Source organism: Martes martes (genome assembly GCF_963455335.1).
Source record: "Martes martes genome assembly, chromosome: 5".
NCBI classification, from domain to species: domain Eukaryota; kingdom Metazoa; phylum Chordata; class Mammalia; order Carnivora; family Mustelidae; genus Martes; species Martes martes.
In genome coordinates, this window is record NC_137892.1 from 107,279,779 (window position 1) to 107,302,405 (window position 22,627).

Below are 22,627 nucleotides of genomic sequence, written 5' to 3' on the forward strand. Positions count from 1 at the left end.
CAAACAGCCTTTGGATCTGAACTGTATGTAACACTGGCTCTTCCTTGGGTCTCCAGGCTGCTAGCCCACCCTGATGACTTTGAACTTGTCAGCCTCCATAATCACATAAGTCAAGTTCTTAACATAACTCTCTTTCTCTCCCTCTACCACCATCCCTCTCTTTATATATAATACATCCACCTACAGTATATATGAAATTAAGTTGTAGACCAGGCTACAATCATTTAAAGGAAAAAAAAAGTCTTTATTTGGAAAGTTTAGAATTAAAAAAAATATATGTATATAATTATATAAATTATATATGTGTATATATAAAAATTATATGTGCCAGGGAATTAAGAATCCGTCAAGTTTTATTTTATTTCTCTTATCCCCTTTTGATAACAATGTGTTATCTATACAGAGTAAAAAAATTTAAAAAGGGGATAAATTTTTTCAATTTTATTTTAAATTTCAAAATTATATTTTTCATATACTTGAGACATAAAATTTAAATCATGTACATGGACACAATGATGGACATAGCTAATTAAAACACTGACAAAACTCAGTTATAATATATATTTTTAAACCAAGTTTTCTGTTTTCATAATATAGTGAAAAACTAAGTTCATTAAAAAGTACATAGGAAAATAGTTACTTTTATATTCTCCTTTCAAATATGTGACTTTGAAGGTATGCATTAATAACACTTAAAAATCCATATACAATACAACAAATAGATTTATAACACTTTCCTTTAATTATTAGTTTATTCACTGGAATTCATAGAAGCTCCGTGAAGAGTCATCATTTAAGGAACTCTTCTGATTGGAATCACAACCAAATTTTGGAACATTTGATCAAAGGAACATGAAAAGGCCAGGTCTTGGCACAACAGGTTGAAAGAACTAATCTACAATGTTGTGTATTTCAGATAAAGACAATCTCAACTAAGCTCCAAATCAACTTTTTTGGGCAAGTGGTACCTTACTCTCATTAAAGAAAAGTCCTTACTGCTGAGGGCACTGGGTCTCTGGAGTTGATTTGGAAGACACGTATAAAATAGGGTGTGATTTCTTACAAGTTTCCTTTTCCAATTTGCTTGCAGTTTCTTTCCCTTCTTTAACTTCTGTTTGAAGCCTTGATTCAGCAGCTAACCTACAGGCATTAAAGCATCCACTCTGAATTTAAATGCAGTTAAAAAATTTAAGAAACAAACCTCTCATATAATGAACCTCGAATGAGACATGATCAATTTTTTTATGTATATGAGGAAAAAATTATAGTTGACCCCAATACCATTAAGAACTAAGTCACTGCCTCTCTAAAAGAAACTTTTTTATATCAACAGACTTAATTTTTTAAATGCCTAAAAAGATATTTTTAAGGTTGATAAAAGTCATAGCAAAGCCTAAATTAAAGAATTAAAATATAATGGGATATCAATTGTGATAATACACCTAATAAAAAAATTTAAATGCTAGAGCACAATTTTAATGTTAATATGACATACAAAAGGCAAACACAAGATAAAAATAACATAGTAACCTGGGCTGCATGAATACATACCAATTGTCTCAAAAAACAAAAACCAAAACTTAAACTGAATTTCAACTAGCAGAATATTAATTTAAGAAAAAATAAACAGTGGAGAAATATTTTAAAAGGTTTATAAAGATTTTATAGCAAGAGCATCAATTAAATTGATGAGGCATGCAGTAGTATAGTCCCCAGTAAACCTGTATTTACTGTTACAATATTATCATAGGATTGCGCATCTAAGTTAATCATGCAGAGAACAAAAGGTTGGAAACGTCTTAAGGTAGCAGATGGACTCACACATACACAAAAACAAATGTTTTGTGGTATTTTATTTGTTTTTGTTTAATTTGCCAGACAAAATTCCAACATGTTACTTAATTTGAGTCAAACAGGTAGCTAAATACATTTGTTTAAGTAACTTTTATCAAGCAAAAAAAAGGCAGAAAAAGGAAATGAAGACAACACAGATAGCAAGGTCCGCACTGTTCAATTCTGGAACTTTGCCTCCAGAAATACACAACGGTCAAGCACACTTACACAATGAATCACATATATACGAGCATAACCTATTGAATTCATTTCAGAACTACTTGGAACTGTGTGTGTGTGTGTGTGAGAGAGAGAGAGAGACAGAGAGACAGAGAGAGAGAAAATTCATTTCAAGGTATTTTTCCTCAAGAATATTAAACTTTTATTTTATGAGACTTACAATGTTACTATATAAAAATTCAAGGAATGAAGTAATAAATTACAGTTCACCCTTGAATAATAAAGGGGTTAGGGGAACTGGCCTTTGTACAGTCAAAAATCCTTATGTAAGTTTTGACTCCCCCCAAACTTAACTATGGATAGCCTACTGCTGACTGGAAGCCTTACCCATAACATAAACAATCAATTAACACATATTTTGTATATATATTATACACTGTATTCTTATAGTAAAGCTAAAGAAAAGAAAACATTATAAGAGAAAATCATAAGGAAAATACATTTACAACAATGTATTTAGTGAAAAAAGTCCACATGTAAGTGGACCTGCACAGTTCAAACCTGTGTTGGTCAAGGGTCAACTGTACGTTTTTTTGTTTTTAAGATTTTCTTTATTTATTTGAGAGAGAGATAGTAAAGCATGAGTGGGGAGAAGGTCAGAGGGAGAAGTAGACTCCCCATGGAGCTGGGCGCCAGACACGGCACTCAACCCCAGGACTCTAGGATCATGACCTGAGCCCAAGGCAGTCGTTTAACCAACTGAGCCACCCAAGTGCCCTCAACTGTACTTCTCTTAATAGTAATAGCAGCTCATGTTGTTGAGGGGCTTTCACTATACAGCACCACCTTTAATTGCACTGAAGACTTTCAATAAAAAAAAAAATCAGATAAAACATATAAAACAGCCCCTTTAAAAAGGTGAGCTATACCTGACTATATTAATTCAAATGCACACTAGTAACATGTCTTATTCTGTACCCTCCCATCTACAACTCATGTAGCCCTAGCAGCACCTTAAAGATCTCCTTTCATAAGCAAACAATCCAAGCTCTTTCCACATCAATATTCTTAATTTTTTAATCTGAAGATATTTGTTTTAAATGCATCTATTATTCCACTGCATACAGACATCCTTTATCATCTTTTTATTACCCTCTCCATTTTCTTCATTAATTTCTCTTGCCCTACCCTTGGTCCTGCTTGTGAAGACCTGGGCTTGTGCCTTATTCCACCCTTCCCTTGGCTACTGTTACCTACCTTTCTCTTCCACTCACTTTCTCTTATCTTATCTCTACCATTTTCTTAAAGATAAGACTCTTAAAATTTTAAGTCCTATATAAATATATGTCTGACACTTTCTCTTTTAGTCACAAACTCAAATATGTAGAAACGAGAGGCTTTGAAGTTTTGATATAAAATGAAAATTAATTACCTTTGATATTTAAAAATATCAAAATCAAAGCTCATTCTTAAAGACTTAGGAGAAACATTTTCAAAAGCCATAAAAAAAATTCACCTAACAGTTATCAAGAAAGCTGAAATTTCTTAGACTACTAGAAAGCCCTTTTAAGAAGTAAGATAATTTTTCTTTCATGGCCACTCTTGAACTAGGGAAAAAAAATACCTGTTCATTTATTCAAACCAACAAACATTCAGATGTACTAGACTGTGATATTTTTGTTTCATGAAAGAGCAAAGTATAACTTTTGAAAGTAATTCCTTTGTTCAGGAGTCCTTTCCTTTTGTAATCATTTTAGTTTTTCTTAAAGTTTTAGAAAAGTTGAAGGTAGGCAGATGAAACTGTGGAATTATACTACATGCAATACTAAGAAAATAGATAAAGACACAGAGAGCACAGTTTATGCAGCGATAGAGAAGAGATGGAGAGGCCTGCTGGTTGCCCTGAAGAAAAGAGGACACTGACCTGGGAGAATTTGGGGTGTTTCCACTTCTTTCACTTAAGGCTTCAGAGTCAGCTGAAACTCCTATAAGTTTCACACATTTCTTTTCCTTCTTTGGCTGAATGTCCATGGGCAGACTTTTGTGAGGAGAGAGATTGATTCCTGGTGTATTTATAGAAACTGTCTTTTCTAACTGCAAGTTATCTTCAGAAATGCTGGTACAGCACTGGGCCTCCTCTTTCTGAGGTGGTAATTTGTAAACTTCTTCCCCAACAGCACTTTTGGTACATACATTGTTAGGGGTGGTTATATCCACAGGCAGGACTTCCCGCCTCTTTTTGGGTACAGGCACTTCGATTTTCTCTGAGAACAAAAACCATTAGAAATATATTGAGTCAGTAAGTCAAAACAAAGACACAGTAAACATAAGAGAATTACTTATATAGCTTTTTCCTTTCCTATTCCTCATTCTTTTGAAACCCACTTATCTCCTTATTGAAATCTTTTATCCTTTCTTTTTTCATGGACTTCACTAACTATTCCTTTAAAGGTTATCTGGCTATAAATTTTTCCCTGGGAAATCAAAAGATTTAGTTCTCACAATGAAAACTTCTACATTCTGATACTGTGATAAAAGTTACATGGGGCTTTGTAAGACTTCAGTGTTGAGGTAACAAAGGATACAGTGGCTAAGAGTCAAGGAATCGAGATACAAATCCCATATCAGCACTCTGCAGCCAGATGACTTTGGGGAAGTACTTAACCTCTTGAGCTTTATTTTTTTTTAATCTGTAAAATGGGGATTAAAAACATCCACTCCACTTAATATTGTTTGTTGTAATGATTACATGCAAAGAACAAGTCAAATTCTCTATGGCAACTTGTGCCTATTAGCCCCACCCACAAAATATATTCAAGATCTTAGTACTTCTACTATGGATACTTCCCAAGTTCAAACCATAGCATGTCTGACTGCAGACTATGGGAATAGCCTTCTGCCCCCTACTACGTAACATAATATCATTCCATCCCCATGCAAGTCTATTTTCAGTCACTAAATTAATTGTTCTTTTTCCCATCCCCCTACCAATGTGTCTTTCATTTTCAAAATCAAAATCAATATTCAAAATCAAAAAAGTTAGTAAAGTTGGAGAAACCATAGTTGGACATGGGGTTAAATCGTTATTTTCCCTTTCTCTTGTACTGCACCCCACATCAACTAGATTCACTTTACTTCCTTCTGTCTCTTTGCTGTGCTCAGTTCAGCAGACTTTTGAAATTCATAATGTATTATTCTTAATTAGGAAAGCCTATTAGAATCGGGGAAGAGAAAAAGGATGAAAAAGAAGCCTTTTTAAGCTATAAAAAAAAATTCACTATTGCTGACAACCTCCCCACTACTGTTAAGAATCCCTCGAGTCAGTGAGACAATAAAGACAGTCTTAGGAATATGAACAGCGTAGGGACAAAAACTGGCTGAAAATCTATAACCTAAAACATGTAATAACACCTTTTTTGGGTCTAAGGACCATTGCATTCTTAGGCTTTTTTACTTTTGGCCTTTAATCTTTTTAAATTTACAAACAGTAAAATCACTCTTTTTAGTGTATAACATGCAGAGCCCACATGGTAATGCTATCTTCTACCTTACTGATTAGATTTGCTAATTGTCCCCTAATATTTGTCCTACTAGTCTTCCTCAATAATAGAGTCCCAAAAGTGTACTCAGTAATATTGTAATAACTTTGCATGGTGACAGATGGAAACTAGACTTATCATGGGGGGTCATTTTGTAATGTATAAATATCGAATCATTATGATATATACCTGAAACTAACAGAATATTAGATGCCCGTTACACTTAAAAAAAGAAAATCCCAAGATGTAGTTGGGAACATGGCTTCTGAGAATCAAGACTACGTTTCTCAGCTTTTCTTATAGGTGAGGCCACATGACTCAGTTTTGCTCAAGGATTATGCTGATGAATAATGCAAATGAAGCCTAGATTGTGACACTCTGACCAGTCCCAGAATGTCTCTTTCAGAGTTCTGTAACAGGAGGACTTAATACCTATCTTGTTTAAGTCTCCACTATTTTAGGTTTTCTATAAACAACATTAACTAATACAGCTCCCAAACATCAGTTGCTTCAACAAAATCAAACTCTTCAATATATTGCATAAGATGCTGCAATTGTAAATGGAAAAGTCTCTAAGGTTTTCAAACCTTATCAAGGTTCTAATATACAGATATCCAACAGAATATCTATTACATTCACTCATACCCAGTACTTAGTTTTCTTTGAATTTTCTTACACATTTTATAGCAGTAAATTTGTTTTATTAGATCGAGATACATAACCACAAATTAGTTTGTAATGGGATTTGCATAAAGCTGTAGTAAGGAAAAAAAAACCTGATATGATTTCTCAGAGTTTCTTGTAATTTAAAAGACAAAATATATGAGACATACATACCTTCAGGTTCATACTTCAGTTTTAGCTCATCTAGTTTAGCTCTCAGTTTCATATTTTCACTTTGGGAGAGCTGGAGGCATCTTTCATTTGCAAAAAGTTTTCTCTCAATATCCAAAGCCCGTTGGCTCTCAAATAATGCTTTCATTCGTTGTATGGACAATTCACCTTTAGTGCTCTCATTTTCTTTGCTATATAAATAAAAGAGAATCAAAGAATATTAAAATAACACATAACATATATAAGTGTTTCATACACATATGTAAAACATATATTGTTAGTGCAAATCTTTTATTAGATATCTGAATTCTTAGATAAACACACATTTTGGGGTTAAGTAACAAAGAGACAATAAACAAAATAAGCTTTAACAATGGCACTTTCAAATAAAAAATGTCATACATCCTTCAAAGGAAAGGAGGAAAATATTCTTTCCACATTAATGCATGTGTAAATAATTTCAAGTTTCAAATTAGATGATATTTGTTCCTGAAAAATTTAGATTATAAGAACATTTTCTATGTCAAAGTTCTTTTCTCTTACCAATCTAAAATGCTAAACATGGGAAAATAAAAATATTTAATTATTCATTGAAAGTATTTTTTTCTTCAAAAACCAGCACTAATTATATCTTGACTACATCTTATTTGCTACACAAAGATATTTTTGATGCTTTTTTTCCCCGGAATTTCTTTTGGCAATTTGAAAACAAAAATTTGTAGTCACTAACACTACTTATTATAAGTACCTCAAGAGAATGTCCATCTTTCCAAGCGCCCAACACTTACTTTAAGTTGTCAAGCTTTATCTGAAGTAAATCTGTGTAATAGGTGTTATCTTCCGGAGCTCCAGAGTTGGCAGAAAGCTTAGATTCCGTACTTTCATATAAGCTCTACAGAAGATAAGAATTCTTATTACTTAACATAAATAACAAATTACGTTAATCCAGGTGTCCTTGAATAATACAGGTTTGAATGGCACAGGTCCACTCATATGGGAATTTTTCACAGCAGAGTACTATAAAATGTATTTTCTCTTCTTATAATTTTCTTAATGGTATTTTACTTTCTCTAACTTACTTTAAGAATACAGTATTTAATATGTATAACATACAAAATATGTGTCAATCAACTGTTCCTGTTATCAGTAAAGCTTCCAGTAAAGAGTAAGCTACTCATTAGGTTCTGGGGAGTCAAAAGTTACACAGATTTTTGACTGCACAGGGTTGGGCATCCCCAACCCCCATGTTGTTCAAGGGTAAACTGATTTAAGATATTCAAACCAAATCTGGCTGCATTATTGTAGGGGTTACATGTACCTTAAATTTCTCCAGATTTCTAATTTCACCTAAGAGGTGTTTAATTTCACCATTCTTCTGCTCTAGCATAGCAAGCAACCGTTCCTGCTGCTCAAATTCAGTTTGAGACCCTTTCATTTGCAGCAATGTGGCGATTTGTAACTAGAAAAAAAAAAAAACAAAATTACCACCCAACACCCCACAGAGAACTGAGTGGAGGAAAGGAAGATTCTGATGACTATATTTTGGTACAATGCACATTCTGTACTGTGTAACCTTGAATTCAGTTTGGAAATTAAACTAGCTATGTCTACTTTAATAATCTAATAATTTGAAAATATTTATATCAAGAAGTTTAGTTATAGATATAACTCTTGAGTACTTATTTAAGTACTTACGAGTAATACATGACAACTGTAACAATTATTTGTACTTCTGTGAAACATAAAATTGAACTAAATGGCTACGATCCAGAAGCATCACTTAACTGGTAAATAAACCTGTCCAAACACAGTAATGCTATACTTTAATCATCATATGCACTGTCATTAAGGTTCTGATGGGGTTTCTCAAAAATTTTGATTAACTTCAATAGTATTAAGTGGAAGAAATTATTACACTACTCACAAATTTACAAATGACAAGGATGGAAAACAAAGGTAAGAGACATCGAAGGATACCAAGGGAATCTTCAGTAAAAATATAAATACATTTATTTTTTAATAACAGTAATCAACTTACCTAATTATGAATCCACCTAAACCTGGAGTTACATACCTACTGAAGGGAAATTAACTGGAATCTAAAATTACCATTCCTTTCTGCCTTCAGAAATTTCCAGAGTTCTAAAAATTGCTAATAGTTTAGTTTTGAGTAAAGCAAGCAATGATAATACAGTTGCAGTTGTGGTTATGAAGATAGAAAGATGACTTTTAACATTCTTAAGGACCTGGTTTTTGTTCCTGCTTCAGACTAGAGTCTAAGAAGATTCATATCTACTTGCTTCTAAAGATAACTTGGAATATCATGGGAACATTGGGAGATTAATTATACTGAAAATTATACTGAAAATATGTAATATGTATATATTTATATATGTGTGTGTATATATATTTATATATATTATATATACTATATATATATTAATATATATATATACACTGAAAGAAAGCAAAAAGCAAATGTGAGAAAATTTACAAAAAAATCGTTCCTGGATAGGGGAATCTTGGTAAACCAGGCAGTACTGTCGAAATCCTTAAAAACTATAGCTGTTTGTTAAATTGGCACTTCCTTATATGCCAAGTACTGTATAAGCATTTTACTATGCTTTCATTTAATTCCAGGACAATTTAAGAAACAGGTTCTATCATATCTACTTTATAAACAGGGTGACTGATGATATACTGAAAAGTAAAAATGCTTGGACAAGATCACACAACTAGCAAGTGACAGAACTATAATTCAATCCCAGGTTGATCTAATACCAAAGTTTCATTACTAATTTTTCCTATTTTTAAATCTCACCACCCTGAATAAAACGCAGAAAGCCTTCTAGACTTCCAGTTACCCGTTAGGCATAACAGTTCAAGGATCGGGATTCTAAAAGACAGTACAATACTACAATCTTTCCAACTTTTGCATGTTTTTCTGTTATTGCCTGTTTGACTAAAATGATGACCAAAAAAACCCTTAAAATTAAAGGGGCCTACTGAGAGTTGCTGGAGGGGTGATGGTGGGGATAGGGTAATTGGGTGATGGGCATTAAGAAGGGTGCTTGAAGAAATGAGCACTGGGTGTTACATGTAACTAATGAATCACTGAATTCTATCTCTGAAATTAATAATACATGTTAATTAAACTGAATTTAAATTTAAAAAAATTTTTTAAATTAAATGGGCCTATACGCTTGTCTTGAGGAACCACAAGAAAAAAGTATCCGAATCTCACTCTATAATAAGCCTTTGCAGGAGAACTGCAGAATGTGAGAGAACTAGTTTTCACTGAAGTAGGAATCTTAGGCCTGTGCTAAGAAATGCCAGGCCAACAGCTGGAAATGAAAACTTGTGAAATTTTTCTGTGCTACACAAAGATTTGTATATTTCTGGGAAAGAAATTGAGTAACCATTAAAAAAGAAATCAATCACAAAGCTATTGAGTAACCATTAAAAAAATTAATCAACAGATGCTAACTGTACTATTACTAAATACCTACTAAAGGATTTTTTGAAATTAATAGAACTTTTAGTCAATCTAAAGATATTTTTTCTAAAATAATGCAGTTCTAGAAATTATGAAGTACACTCTTTGAAGGAAAAGATGCTTTCTTTGATATATCTGTACACATAATGCAGATACAAAATTGATTTAATAAACCTTCAATGATGATAACGCTATACCTTCATTCTTTGCATCTGTTCTCTGTTAAATGCATTTTGCTTCTTTAGTGACTGATACTTGACTTTCATACTGATAAACTGACGTTCCATTGCTGCCCTTCGATCTTCCACCTAGAAAATATTAACATGCTTCATTACTGTTGTATTAAGTGAAATGCCAATTTAATCAATGGAGTATTTGTTACATACCTCTGCAAACAAAGAGTTGCCCTTACTATTGGGGTCCAAGGCTTGCTGGAGTGCCTGGTCTAATTGCACCTGAAGATCTTGATTTGCTACACGAGCTTTCTAAATTTGAAAGGAAACAATTTAGCTAATAGAGGTTAGATTAGCAAGGAAACAACTTATTATTATTGGAAAAGATAATGTGACTCTAATCATAGTACCTCTAAGGCATTATAGTAAGAAACTGCTTCTTTCTCTCGCTCCTCTTTTTCTTCTTTAAGTCGGTCTACCTGGCGCATTAAATTAGTACTAAGAAGTTCTAGTTGTTCTTGTCTATATTGTAGTTCATTCACTTCTTCTTTGAGGGCGGTCTATTCAACAGGAATTGAAAAAGGAAATTGTCCTGAGTAGTCTTTCATTTAGCAGCTGCTCAGTTATCTATCAGAAGTGGTTCACACCCAAAACTAAAACTAAAGAGTTAGTCAATAGTTGTAAGGTGCATAATAAAATAAAAATTACTAAAATTTTTCAGCAGGGAGCCATATGAAAGGCTATCTTTCTTTCCTATAAATTTAAGCCTTTAATTTTTAATTAACCTCAGCCTGCAATGAAAAAATCTACATTCATATGCATATCAATTTCCATGAAACCAATATTTTATATAGGGCTTTTATGACACAAACTAGGATCAGAGTTAATGACTCTAAGTTCTTCCAAAGGTTTCATTAATCTAAAGGTAATTTGTTTTACATAACCACATAATCTAAAGCTTTACCATGAATGAATAATCCACCTAAAAACTCTACAAAGTACTTTTTAATTAGTAGCATCAAAGTTAAGATAAAAAATATTTCAGCCCCAGGGCACCTGGGTGGCTCAGTAGGTTAAAGCCTCTGCCTTTGGCTCAGGTCATGATCCCAGGGTCCTAGGATCAAGCCCTGCATGGGGCTCTCTGCTCGGCAGGGAGCCTGCTTCCCCCCTCTGCCTCCCTGTCTGCCTACTTGTGATCTTTGTCTGACTTGTGATCTCTGTCTATGAAATAAATAAATAAAATCTTAAAAAAAAAATTTCAGCCTTAAAATTACCCAAGGATTATAACAAAAACATGTAAAAAAATACGCAAGGAAAAAAAGAAAAAAAACAACCAAAGAACATACATGCCATAAAAATTACCTTCATACTTTCCATTTCAGTCAGTTCAATTTGAAGAGCTAGCATCTCTGAAGACATGCTTTCATGTACACGCTCAGATATTATTCGCATTTCCTCTGATTTACATGAAAGGAGTTCTTTCTGATGATCTACTTTGTGCTTCAATTGCTTTTCACTAAGCCTAGCTTCATCTAATTCGGCTTTCAGTTTTTCTAACTGAAGTAACAAAGAAAAATTCACAATCTTAAAAAGTCAAAAGGTAATTGAAGGTCATCAGAATATACAGTTGCAGTATAAATTACTCTGGTAACTGCAGAATAACTATTTTATAAGACAGTCAAGATGAACAAACTAATTACACTTTCATACAGTTCTCTCTTGGAAAACTAAAAATATATAGTTTAAAGGGAACAAACTTACAGCAGAAGGATGAAGTTTTCGGGTCAAGCCTAGATTCAGCGTATTTCATTCCTCTTAGATAAAAACTGTTAATGACTGTACAATTACTGGGTTATTGTGTGGCTCTCAACTGAGATGGGGGTTGGGGGTAAAACATTCAGCACCACACCTAGCATTCATTAAACAATTTCTGTTATCTATAAAAAACTTCTGCTTGATGTCCAGGGTTATAATTATCACCTATATAGAATTATCTTCAATTAGGTATCAATGTTCTATATCCTGATATCTGCTTTCTATTTAAAATATAAGAGTCTCTTAACTTGTTTTCCTTTTCTATTTTCACGAGGTGAAAAAAAAAAATTTCAGCTGAACGATCTATGTTGAAATGTGGCTATTCTTCTGAAAAACATCACTGACTGACCTAAATTTACTGCATGATGAGCCTATTAAGTCTTCCTATTTGGCCAAGGCTAAGCATCTTAAAACAGTGATATGCACTGACCTACAAACATACAAGTAGTCCATACAAGTAATCAAAGTATGTCTGGACTCTTGGCCACTTTGGCTTCAATGTGAAGAGTGAATAGTATGAAGAGCAATGATGGAAGCAGCCTACCTGGATAGAGGTCTAAAATAGTCTAGGGGAAAGAGGATGGTAATCTGGACTAGAATGATAGCAGGAAAGATGGATCCTTTGTAGATCAAGTTCTTAAAACCAGCTGATGGAGTAATTGTGAGAAATAAGCAAGGGGCATCTGGGTGACTCAGTCAGTTAAGCATCTGACTTCCGCACAGGTCATGATCCCAGGGTCCCAGGGTCAGACTCCCCGCTCAGTGGGAGATTCTGTTTCTCCCCTTCCCTCTGCCCCTAAACCCTGCTCGTACTCATCTTTTGCTCGCTCACTCTCTCTCTTGAAAGAAAGAAAGTAAGTAAGTTAAAGATATCAAATGTAACTCCAAAATTTTGGAAGAAGTGATTTGAGAACATCCATAAGACTGAAAATATTTTTTGACTAATTTAGTCTTTGCTCTGCCAAAAAGCCATTCTTATATTAGTGGTCTTGCTTCAGACTGTGAATATTTCTTACATTACTCTTTTTCTGTTTAGGTAATGAAAGCCACTGCTAAAATGAAAATATGATAGGGGCGGGGGAAAGGTATCATTATCAGTCATTGGTGTCTCAACTCAGATTAGTTCCAGACAAGGTGGATTACTGTTTGCCAGTACGAATGTAAGATGATTCTAAGTATTACATGAAAGTGCATTTTGATAGCTATGTTCATCCGACTACAATTTAGGAAAAAAATACAACCAACTCAAATATATAATTTCATTGATCTCATTACTTAAAATGAATAAACATTTAGAAAGAGAGTCAATTTAAAGAAATTAATTAACAGTACAAGTGGTACAGATATGGAAAAATTTTTAAAGATGCTACACAAAACATGGAAAATTAGAAAGCAAGCCAAAAGTCAGGTAAGGTTTTGTAGAGAAGAGTTTGGAAAGTATGGACTCTATACAAAGAAGAGCATAATAAAAGCTCCAGATTCCTTTGAAGTAACCTGAAGGAACTGGATAGTTGGGGGTAACCAAAAAAGAATGGACAACTTGTTTTTAATGCATGAAATGAAGGCAGTGTAACATGTTATTAGTCTAAGTATAGTGACATCGGCTTTGGAATCAGGCAGCTTTAGTCCAAATCTTGACTGATTTCTGTAATTTTTGTCCAATTTATTTAATCTGTTTAAACATTGGTTTTCTCACCTATTATCCACAGACAATAATGGTACCTTCCTTACTGAGTTCTAAGAGTTAGATCATATGTCATTAGCTTATCTTCAATAACCAAACAAGAAAGTTTGGTTATTCTAATGTTCATTAACTTACAATAAACTGTTGGTTTCTTTTGTAAGATTACAAAAGACTACTTCTTTCAGTGAAAGCTAGGAGACTGGTCTTTCTGAAAGGGAACTGCTATACTATGCACTACAAGCAAGAAGGTCATGCTTTTCACTAAACTAAAATTCCATAACAAATATCCAGTTACTGAAATTAAACAATTGTATTTAATTAGTAGAATGTTATTACTACAATTCCCTTGGGCAAACTCTTGTTTCTCATTGTTCCCACTCCCAATATTCTGATGATGGAGCCTTGATCTCAGCTATTTTGCACAGATGGCAATAAGAAAATCTTCATCACCTAAAATTTACATATTGCTAACTTCATAAGCATGAAACATTTTTGTTTTGACATACGTAGATATTCAAACCTTGTTTTTTAGTTCATTTACTTCTTGTCCATGGCTTCTGCTCAGTTGTTCTTTCAATTGCTCCAGGTGTGTTTTTTGTTGTTGTTTAATAGCTTCACATTCAGAGCTCAAACTTTCTAACATTCGACTCTTAAGCTCAACTTCTCTCTGAAGAGTATATTTTTCTTGTTCATAATTCTGAAAACAGATTCAATTATAATTCAATTACATAAAAATAACTTAAAGCCATCACATATAAACAGTTCTCACCTTCAACTGTTTCATTCTTATTTCACATATTTGCTGCTTTCTAAGTAACAACCACAGGTTAGACCTGAAGTAACTCTGTAGCTAATCAGTCTTAAGAAGAGCCCAGAGGGGGACACCTGGGTGGCTCAGTTGGTTAAGCAGCTGCCTTCGGCTCAGGTCATGATTCCAGCGTCCTAGGATTGAGTCCCATATCGGGCTCCTTGCTCGGCAGGGAGCCTGCTTCTCCCTCTGCCTCCATCTGCCAGTGCTCACTCTCCGTCTCTCTCTCTGAGACAAATAAATAAATAAATAAAATCTTTAAAAAAAAAAAAAAGAAAAGAAAAGCCCAGAGAGTTTTAGTCCATGCTACTGATGTGGTAATTATTTCTATGTCGTGTCAAGGAGGTAAGGTGTTCTGTGGCATGTCAACATGTCAAGTAATCTCTGCTAGTGAAAAAACAAAAAACAAAAAACACTTAATAGCATTTCAGTTTTCCCAGTGAGAATTATTTGGTTTGATAATGATATTTATGGCTCTGAAAATAAAATAGTGGACAAGGCACAAAGTGAAATACTAAATTATCCCTTACTTTCAGAATGTAGTCATCTGAGAAATGTTTACAAACGACTACTCAGATGAATACAGTGTTGAGACAAAAGGAAGATTTAAGAAGGCTTTTGCTTTTGCTTCTAGTAGGGACAAACGGCGGGGTGGGGGGTGGGGGGGCGGAGCAGAGGGAGAGGGAGAAGCAGACTCCCTGCTGAACAAGGAGGCTGACGTGTGACTCAATCCCAGGACCCTGAGATCACGACCTGACCCCAAGGCAGACACTAAATCAACTGAACCATCCAGGTGTCCCTCTGACAGGGAAGTTTAAAGATTAAAAAAAGCATTAGTTCAAAATCATTCAACTAGTTTTTAAAAGTAAGATAAAAAAAAAAAAACAAACTAGATTAAATAAGAGGGAAAACCAAGAAAAGCAGTTTTTTTTTACTGTACTTAAATTTTGAGATCAAAGTTTAAACCTATTATTGAGCATTTACTACATAAAACAGATTAATTCATTCTTTTAATAAATGTGTACCAGATTTTACATATATAAAAGTGAACAAGAGAGACAAAATTCACTCTCTCATGGAGCTTATAATCCAGAGTTAATTAGGTGAATCAGTGAATGATAGCAACTTTACAGAACACTCAGGGAAGGCCTCTCAGCTGAAGTGATATTTAACAGACACCTAAAGATTGAGGACTCAATCCATGACAGTAAGGGGATGTGCAATGTAGATGAAGGCAATATAGCTAAGCACAAGGGAAGGTAGTTTAAAATGAGGTCAAAGGTTGGCATGGGTCAGATCACATAGGAATCTGCAAACCCAAGTAAGGGGTTTGAATATTTTTGTTAATACAATCATAAGCCATAGTTGTGTTTTTAGCAGGACTGTGACAGGATCTTTCATTTTTTTTTTTTTTAAGATTTTATTTATTTATTTGACAGAGATCACAAGCAGGCAGAGAGGAAGGGAAGCAGGCTTCCCGCTGAGCAGAGAGCCCGATGCGGGGCTTGATCCCAGGACCCTGGGATCATGACCTGAGCCGAAGGCAGAGGCTTTAACCTACTGAGCCACACAGGCACCCTTTTCAATTATTTTTCTATGGCCATGTGGCTGCTGTGTGAAGAATGAACAGTGTGAAAGGCAATGAAGGAAGCAGGCAACCTGGTTAGAAGGCTACAGTAGTAATTTACAGGACAGATGATGGTGGTCTGAATTAGAGTGGCAATAGCACAGATGGATGTTTTATAGGTCAGGTTCTTAGAGTTTGTTGACGGATTAAAAATGAGAAATAAGGGCCACAAGAATACAGAGTAAAATTCCCTTAAATTTGGCTCAAGTTATTATACATTTACTAAGTAAGCTAAATTGCAAGAGAATGTTGTTAGCTGGCAGGGAATCAACTGTTCTTTCTGTTTTTGTTATGTTTGAGATGTCCATTAGTAGGCAATTGAATACACAAGTCTAGACTTTAGGAGTAAACCAAGGACTTGGTGTTGTGTCATGAGGCATTTAGATGTTATCTAAAGCTATGAAACAAATGAGGTCACCAAGGAAGAGTGCAGACAAAACAAACCTAAAATCCAGTATGTGCTAAAGAAAACAGTAACCAGATTTTTCAAATTCAAAACATACATGGTCAGAAACACTATCAGTTCATTCACTTCAGTACCCTTTATGAGAGATAGGGGTGAATAGCAACTAGAACTACAATCTTCAAAAAGGAATAAATCTAATAATAATAATAATTGCTAGACAATACAAATGTTCTACAGCTAAGCACTACTTTGTAAACAAATTCCAGGGTCCTACCTCAGTCATGGTTGTCATTTCATTACGACATTTATCCAATTGATTCTGCAACTCATTTTGGCTCTCCACTAGTTGTAAGCCATACTGTGCAGCTTTAAGTCGCTCTTCTTCAACCTCTTTGAGCTTGCATCGAAGATCTGCAATTATATCTGCCTCCATGGCTTTTTTTTTTTTTTTCGTTTTTAGTCTACTGTAAGAGGAAATGAAAGTACTTAAGCTTAAACAAAATACTCTGTACAATGATAACAATAGTAAAAGATAAATATATCTTTCCCCCCAATACTACTGCCATATAAAAAACACAGCACTGAAGATTGCATTACTGGCTTTTAAGTAGTCAAATTTGCATTCTTATTCTAAAAGTAAGGTCTGAAAATTCTTTTACCTGATTTGAGACTAAATCAAACGAAGAAAAAATATCGGACACATTTAACTTTGTTCCTAAGAAATGCAGTTATCAGGAAATTGTTCACTTGTGTGTTAAGCTTCCTTAAATGCTGAGGTAGGGTAGGTCTCATATTTATATCACCATAACAGGTAATCAAGTTAGCACAATGAAAGAAATCAATAATATATAGTAACATCACTGCTACTTAAAATATAAAAAGGCAGCTTTGAATAAGGTTTGTAAGGCAAGGACTATCATGTCCACAGTTTTTCACAACAGTGCTAACTTCTTGAACACATTAAATTTGCTGTACTGACAACAGGCTCACTACTGTTTTCCATTATTCATGAGAAGACATGCAAAACAGAATCATGTTCAGAGTAATTAAAAACATTTCTTTCATCCTAGATCTTCAATCAAGGACTTAAACATTTTATACAGAAACATTCCACATAATTCAACTTTACTCATCAGCCTTTCCAAATTGGTTCATCTCTTAGGCCAGATTCAAACTCAGCTTTGCGTTCAAAGAGCAACAGGCTGTTAATAAGGTTGTTTCCCCACTTTTCAGCCAAGGAAGGAAGGAAGGAAGGAAGGAAGGAAAGAAAGAAAGAAAGAAAGAAAGAAGAAAGAAACGAAAAGACAGAGGCAATCTCTTTCATGAAATTTACCTTCCAATGGGAGAAGACAAGCCATAATAGTATCATAATTATATGCACTAGAAAGTGGAAAAAAAAAGAAAAAGAAAAAAAGAAGATAAAAGAACTTGGAAGAAGTGGGGGGTATTGAAACTAGGATGAAATCTAAAATAAGTGTTGGAGGGAAAAACCCTCATGGTGACTTCTGGGGAAAAAAAAAAAAAAAAGCCTTGCAGAGGATAAGAGTTAGCTATGTATCTATTTCAGGAAAGAAAAAGGAGTAGAGGAAGGGGGGTAGCACTAAAGTGGAAGGACATCCAAGGAATGAACAATATAAGAGTTTAAGTCACAGGAGATAATAGAGGAGAATAGGCAAATCAGGCCATCGGAAGGACTTTGGCTTACACGCTGGGTGAAACTGGGGGTCCTTATAAAGTCTGAAGTAGAGATCTGATACTTTAAAGGGATCATTTTGACTGCTATGTTGAATAGTTTGGAGGGGAGCAAGTGGGAAGCAGAAAGACCAGGTAAGATGATTGCTTACACAAGGGTGATTATATAGGAAGTGGGGAGAAATGATCACATTCTGCACAAATACTTTGAAGGTAAAGCCAACATGATTTTCTGAAAAATTAAATATGAGGTATATGAAAAAGAGAGAAGTAAAAAAATGCCTGTAAGGCTTCTGGCCTGAGCAACTAGTAGAGCAAATCTGCCATCAGCTGAAGCATCAAAAATTATAAGTAAAAATTTTTTTGCAAGAAAATCAGGGGCTTATGTTTTGGACTTGAGATATATCAAGTAACCAGTTCGCTATATGAGTAGGATTTGGGCTGGAAATATAAATGTAGGGGTTATTAACATAAATCCTTGAGGCTTGGTGTCACCAGAGTAAGAGCATAATTAAAGAGAAGAGGACCAAGGATTGAGCCATTAACAGCAGAATATACTCAGGCAAGACCAGTGAAGTAGGAGGAAAACCAAGGGTGTTATCCTAGAAGCCAACTGAAATGGGTTGGAGAGAATGGTGGGAAAACAGTAAACACAGTTTTGCTGCAAAGCAGAATAAATGGGGCAGTAGCTGAAGGGGAAGTAGGATTAGGTTCGTCTTTTTTAAGAGATAATATTTTAAGAAAAAACCAGCATCCTTGTATGTCATGGGATAGATTCAGGGGAGAAGAAAAAGTGATGATATAGAAGGCATGGAGAGCTACTAAAGTGATGAAAAAGAATGAGGTCTAATATACAGGGACTGATTTTAGACGGGAGCATGAATATTTCATCTAAACTAAGGGAAAGCAAAGTATATGGGTACAGACACTGATAAGTAGGTAGGTTAGTGGTGGGAGTCTGCATAAGTGCCCTTCTAAATGCTCCAATTTATCAGTGAATTAGGAAGCAAGGTCATTACGTAAAAATAAAGATGAAGGAGGAGATAAATGTTTTCAGAAGAGAGAGAAGGGGAAAAAAGGTATCCTGTTATCGAAGGCTGGCAGTTACTGCTCTAAAATACAGGAGCTTTCTGGGGTGCCTGCATGGCACAGTCAGTTAAGGGTCTGACTCTTGGTTTCGGCTCAGGTCGTAATCTCAGGGTCGTGAGATTGAGCCGTGTGGGGCTCCTCACTCAGTGAGGCATCTGCTTCAGACTCTCTCCCTCTCCTTCTGCTCCCCCACCCCCACCACCATTGCTCACTCTCATTCTCTCAAATAAATAAAATCTTTAAAAATAAATAAAGACCTTTCCAAAGCCTGTAGGTGATGGGGTTAGGCCCTATTTACTGCACTGTTTATTATATATTTGTTGAGGATTTACCATTTGCCAGGCAGAGCGCTTCAAATGAATTACCTCACTTAATTCTCTTGATGGGCCTAAGTTAAACATTATTGTCATCAACATTTGCCAAAGAAAAAGGGGAGCTAGCCTCAAGACATCCCAGCCAGCAATGTCCAAGGAAGTAAAAAAAACAAAACCAAAACCAAAAAACAACAACAAAAAAAAACCCAACAGCTCTTACTCTTTCAAAAGATTTGCCAGAATTTCTATTATGTCTCGGGTACTGTGGTATTACTGAGGACAGAATGGTGACCCCAGAACTAGACAATGTCCCTGCCTTCTTGAATCTTACAGTCCATTTGTGGAAAGGCATTACATCAAATAACTGTAAAGTTTTAGAAGTGTTTTAAGTGCAAGAGGGAGCCTGTAACATGGGGGCGCTGTCCTAAGTTGGGAAGTGAGGTGGGGGTGAGGGAGTATGGACAAAAAAGATTTCTCTGAGGAAGTGACTTTTTTTTGCAAAGATCTAAGGGATGAGTCAGAGTCAGCCTGTCAATCTGCAAAGGGGTAGTGGGGCTGAAGAACTATACTTAACATTGTACGTGGTGCTTTGCAGGTATTATCTAATGCAACAACCCCATGAAACATAAGGCATTTCCACCATTTACACATATGCAAACTGAGGCACAGAAAGGTTAGGTAACTTGCCCAGGGTTACCAGCTAGCAAGTGGCTGAGATAGGACCAGGGTCTAGCCCCAAAGCCTGGTACCCCGAACCACTTTTCTGTTCAGCCTCTCAGAAACAGCGTGCACAAAGCATTCAGAACAGGGAGCTCAGGGATTCAGGCTGCCTTAGTTCTTACTCCACAACACACTGGTAGCATAAGCCTGGACAATTTATTTAAGGTCTTGTGTTCTCATCCGTAAGATAAAGACAATAACATCTAACTAACAGGGTTTTGGAGATGAAACCAGCTACGGGTACAGGCAGTTAGAATCTGATACGCATTTGTCCTGGGGGAGCACTGACCAACGGAAAAAGAATGAGAGCTGTGATATGTGACTTTTAAATTCCTAGGAGCCATGTTAAGAAAAGTAAATACAGGTGAAATTCTTTTTAGGAATGTTTTATTCAACCCCATTCATCCAAGACACTAGCATTTCAACATGTACTCTTTATCGTTATTAACGGGCTGTTGTCCTTTTTGAGTAGTCTTGGAAATTCAGAGTGCATTTTATATTTACAGCATTTCTCAGTTCGGACTGCCACATGTAGCTAGTGGCTACCATACTGTACCGCGCTGACATGGTGTTTGTTGTCACCCGGGGGCCCAGTCAGGCGACCCGCCCTTCCTTACTGATGCACAATACCGGGGTGGCGGCGGGGGGCGGTACGCGGCCCAACGGAAGATTGAGACCCGCTCGGAAGCGGGCTGAGAAGAACTCTGGGTTCCGCTGAAGAAGCTGTTCCGGCTACGGGCCTCCGCGGTGACCCAGACCCCAGGTTTCCTGAGGGCCTGCTCTCCCCACTCCCCAGAGAGAATCCCTTGGCCGCTCCCACCGCTCCTCTCCACACGCACCTCCCTCCAGGCCCGTGGCCCCTACCTCTCTCCTCACCCCTTTCCCCTGCTGCTGCAGCCGGCTGCTCGTGACGAGGGCTTACGGCGCCCAGGTTCGCGACTGCAATACCACCTCACGACAAGAGACGCTCGCCCATTCACCGAGCTAGCTCTCGGGGAAGCGCCAGGGCTTTTTGAATGTTGTTCCCGCGACAGCTCACACTTCTCGCGAGGTGTTCCGCGCAAACCGCGCGCAGAGGAAAAACGGGGAGGAACGTCTGATCCAGCGCCCCCCCCCTCTACTGCGCCTGCGCAGAAGCACGTGTCGGGCAGGGGACTTAGGTCTGTCGCAGACGTAGTTCAGTAGATGGTCGGCTTTACTCAGGCTTGGTTTTGTATGTGTCTTACCAATGTCTAGTTTTAGTTGCCGTGCCGTTTGTTTCTGTTTTTTTGTTTTTTGTTTTTTTTCTGGGGACCTTCTGGAGAGAGAGTGTCACTAGAAGGCGAGGCGGTGGGGATTTCTGAGGTGTGCAAGCCTCCGGCGTCCTACCCGCAGATTGGCTGGCGCGCGTCGTGGGGGCTGTGCTCTCTCGTATCTTCCACGGTTCCAGGAATCTGAATCCGTGTGACAGTGCCTAAACTCATTGTAGGACAGTATCACGGTCCCTGTTACAGAACAGGATGACAGTTATCGTTATAATGGCACTAACATTTGAGTTTTCACCATGTACCATTACAGTGCTAAATTTTACACGGATTATCTCAGTTAAGTCCACAGCCTGATGAGGTGGGTATTAATTATCCTCTCTTTCTACTGAGGAAAACAGCCCGAGGAAGAAAAATATAATGGCCAAGTGGTAGAACTCCAATTTGAACTAATGCGGTCTACCGCTAGAGGCCAGGCTTTTGTGTGTGTGTTTAAATAACGAGTTTATGTTTTGTAAGCCTGTTCACTATTCGAAAATTTAAGCAATCACAGATAACACTAGCCAACATTTAGTGAGCACTTCTGAGTCCTAGTAGCTTTTATATGGGTCCTGGGCTTTGAAACCATCTTTCTTGCCTCCTTGAGCCCTCGGCTCCTCTCTTCCATCATCAGTTTTTCTCCTTCCCTGGTAGATCTTACCTATCAGCAAATAAAAATGCTGTAATGACTGACATCTCAAAAAATAATTCCAATCTCCCTTAACTCCAGTCAGCTTCCACCCCATTTATTCTCCCTTACTAACAAAATTCGGGGGGGTGGGGGTGGAGAGACTGTTTATCTTCATTTTCTTACTTTTCATTCTAACATTTTTTCCCACTTCAGGTTTTGGTCCCCACAAGTCCAGTAAAATGGCTCTTCTCAACATCACCAGTGAGTTCAATTTTGCAAAATCCTTGCTTCTCTTGTATTATGACAGAGTTGGTCACTCTTGCTGAGTCTGGGTTTAGGTCTTGGTGTGCTATACCCTCCTTTCTTTTCTCCTAGTTTCCTTTGCAGATCTAGTTCTGATTGAGCGAGGCCAGACATGAAGGACTGATCTAAATTTGAACACTGGCAACAATGATACCTTCATATTGCCTAGCAGATAAACTTGGGGTCTGAATGAGTGAGAT

The 22,627-nt window shown here is 36.4% G+C and overlaps 1 protein-coding gene across 2 annotated transcripts; it reads right to left on the reverse strand.

The window, feature by feature from the left end:
* Nucleotides 1-337: 337 nt before the first annotated feature.
* SPDL1 (spindle apparatus coiled-coil protein 1) lies at nucleotides 338-21,258 on the reverse strand (the record flags this gene model as incomplete). Of its 2 annotated transcripts, XM_080804260.1 has the most annotated exons (12): nucleotides 21,075-21,258; nucleotides 16,670-16,859; nucleotides 14,075-14,251; nucleotides 11,418-11,612; nucleotides 10,466-10,615; nucleotides 10,269-10,367; nucleotides 10,080-10,190; nucleotides 7,705-7,845; nucleotides 7,175-7,278; nucleotides 6,390-6,577; nucleotides 3,938-4,277; nucleotides 338-1,140 (listed from the first exon to the last, which is right to left on the reverse strand). In XM_080804260.1, exons 2-12 carry the CDS (start codon nucleotides 16,826-16,828, stop codon nucleotides 993-995), a joined length of 1,812 nt encoding a protein of 603 aa, XP_080660386.1. In that variant the 5' UTR covers nucleotides 16,829-16,859; nucleotides 21,075-21,258. The 2 variants fall into 2 exon arrangements, with proteins under 2 accessions (XP_080660386.1, XP_080660385.1); XM_080804259.1 differs by lacking the exon at nucleotides 338-1,140 and having other exon boundaries at nucleotides 3,739-4,277.
* Nucleotides 21,259-22,627: the final 1,369 nt, after the last annotated feature.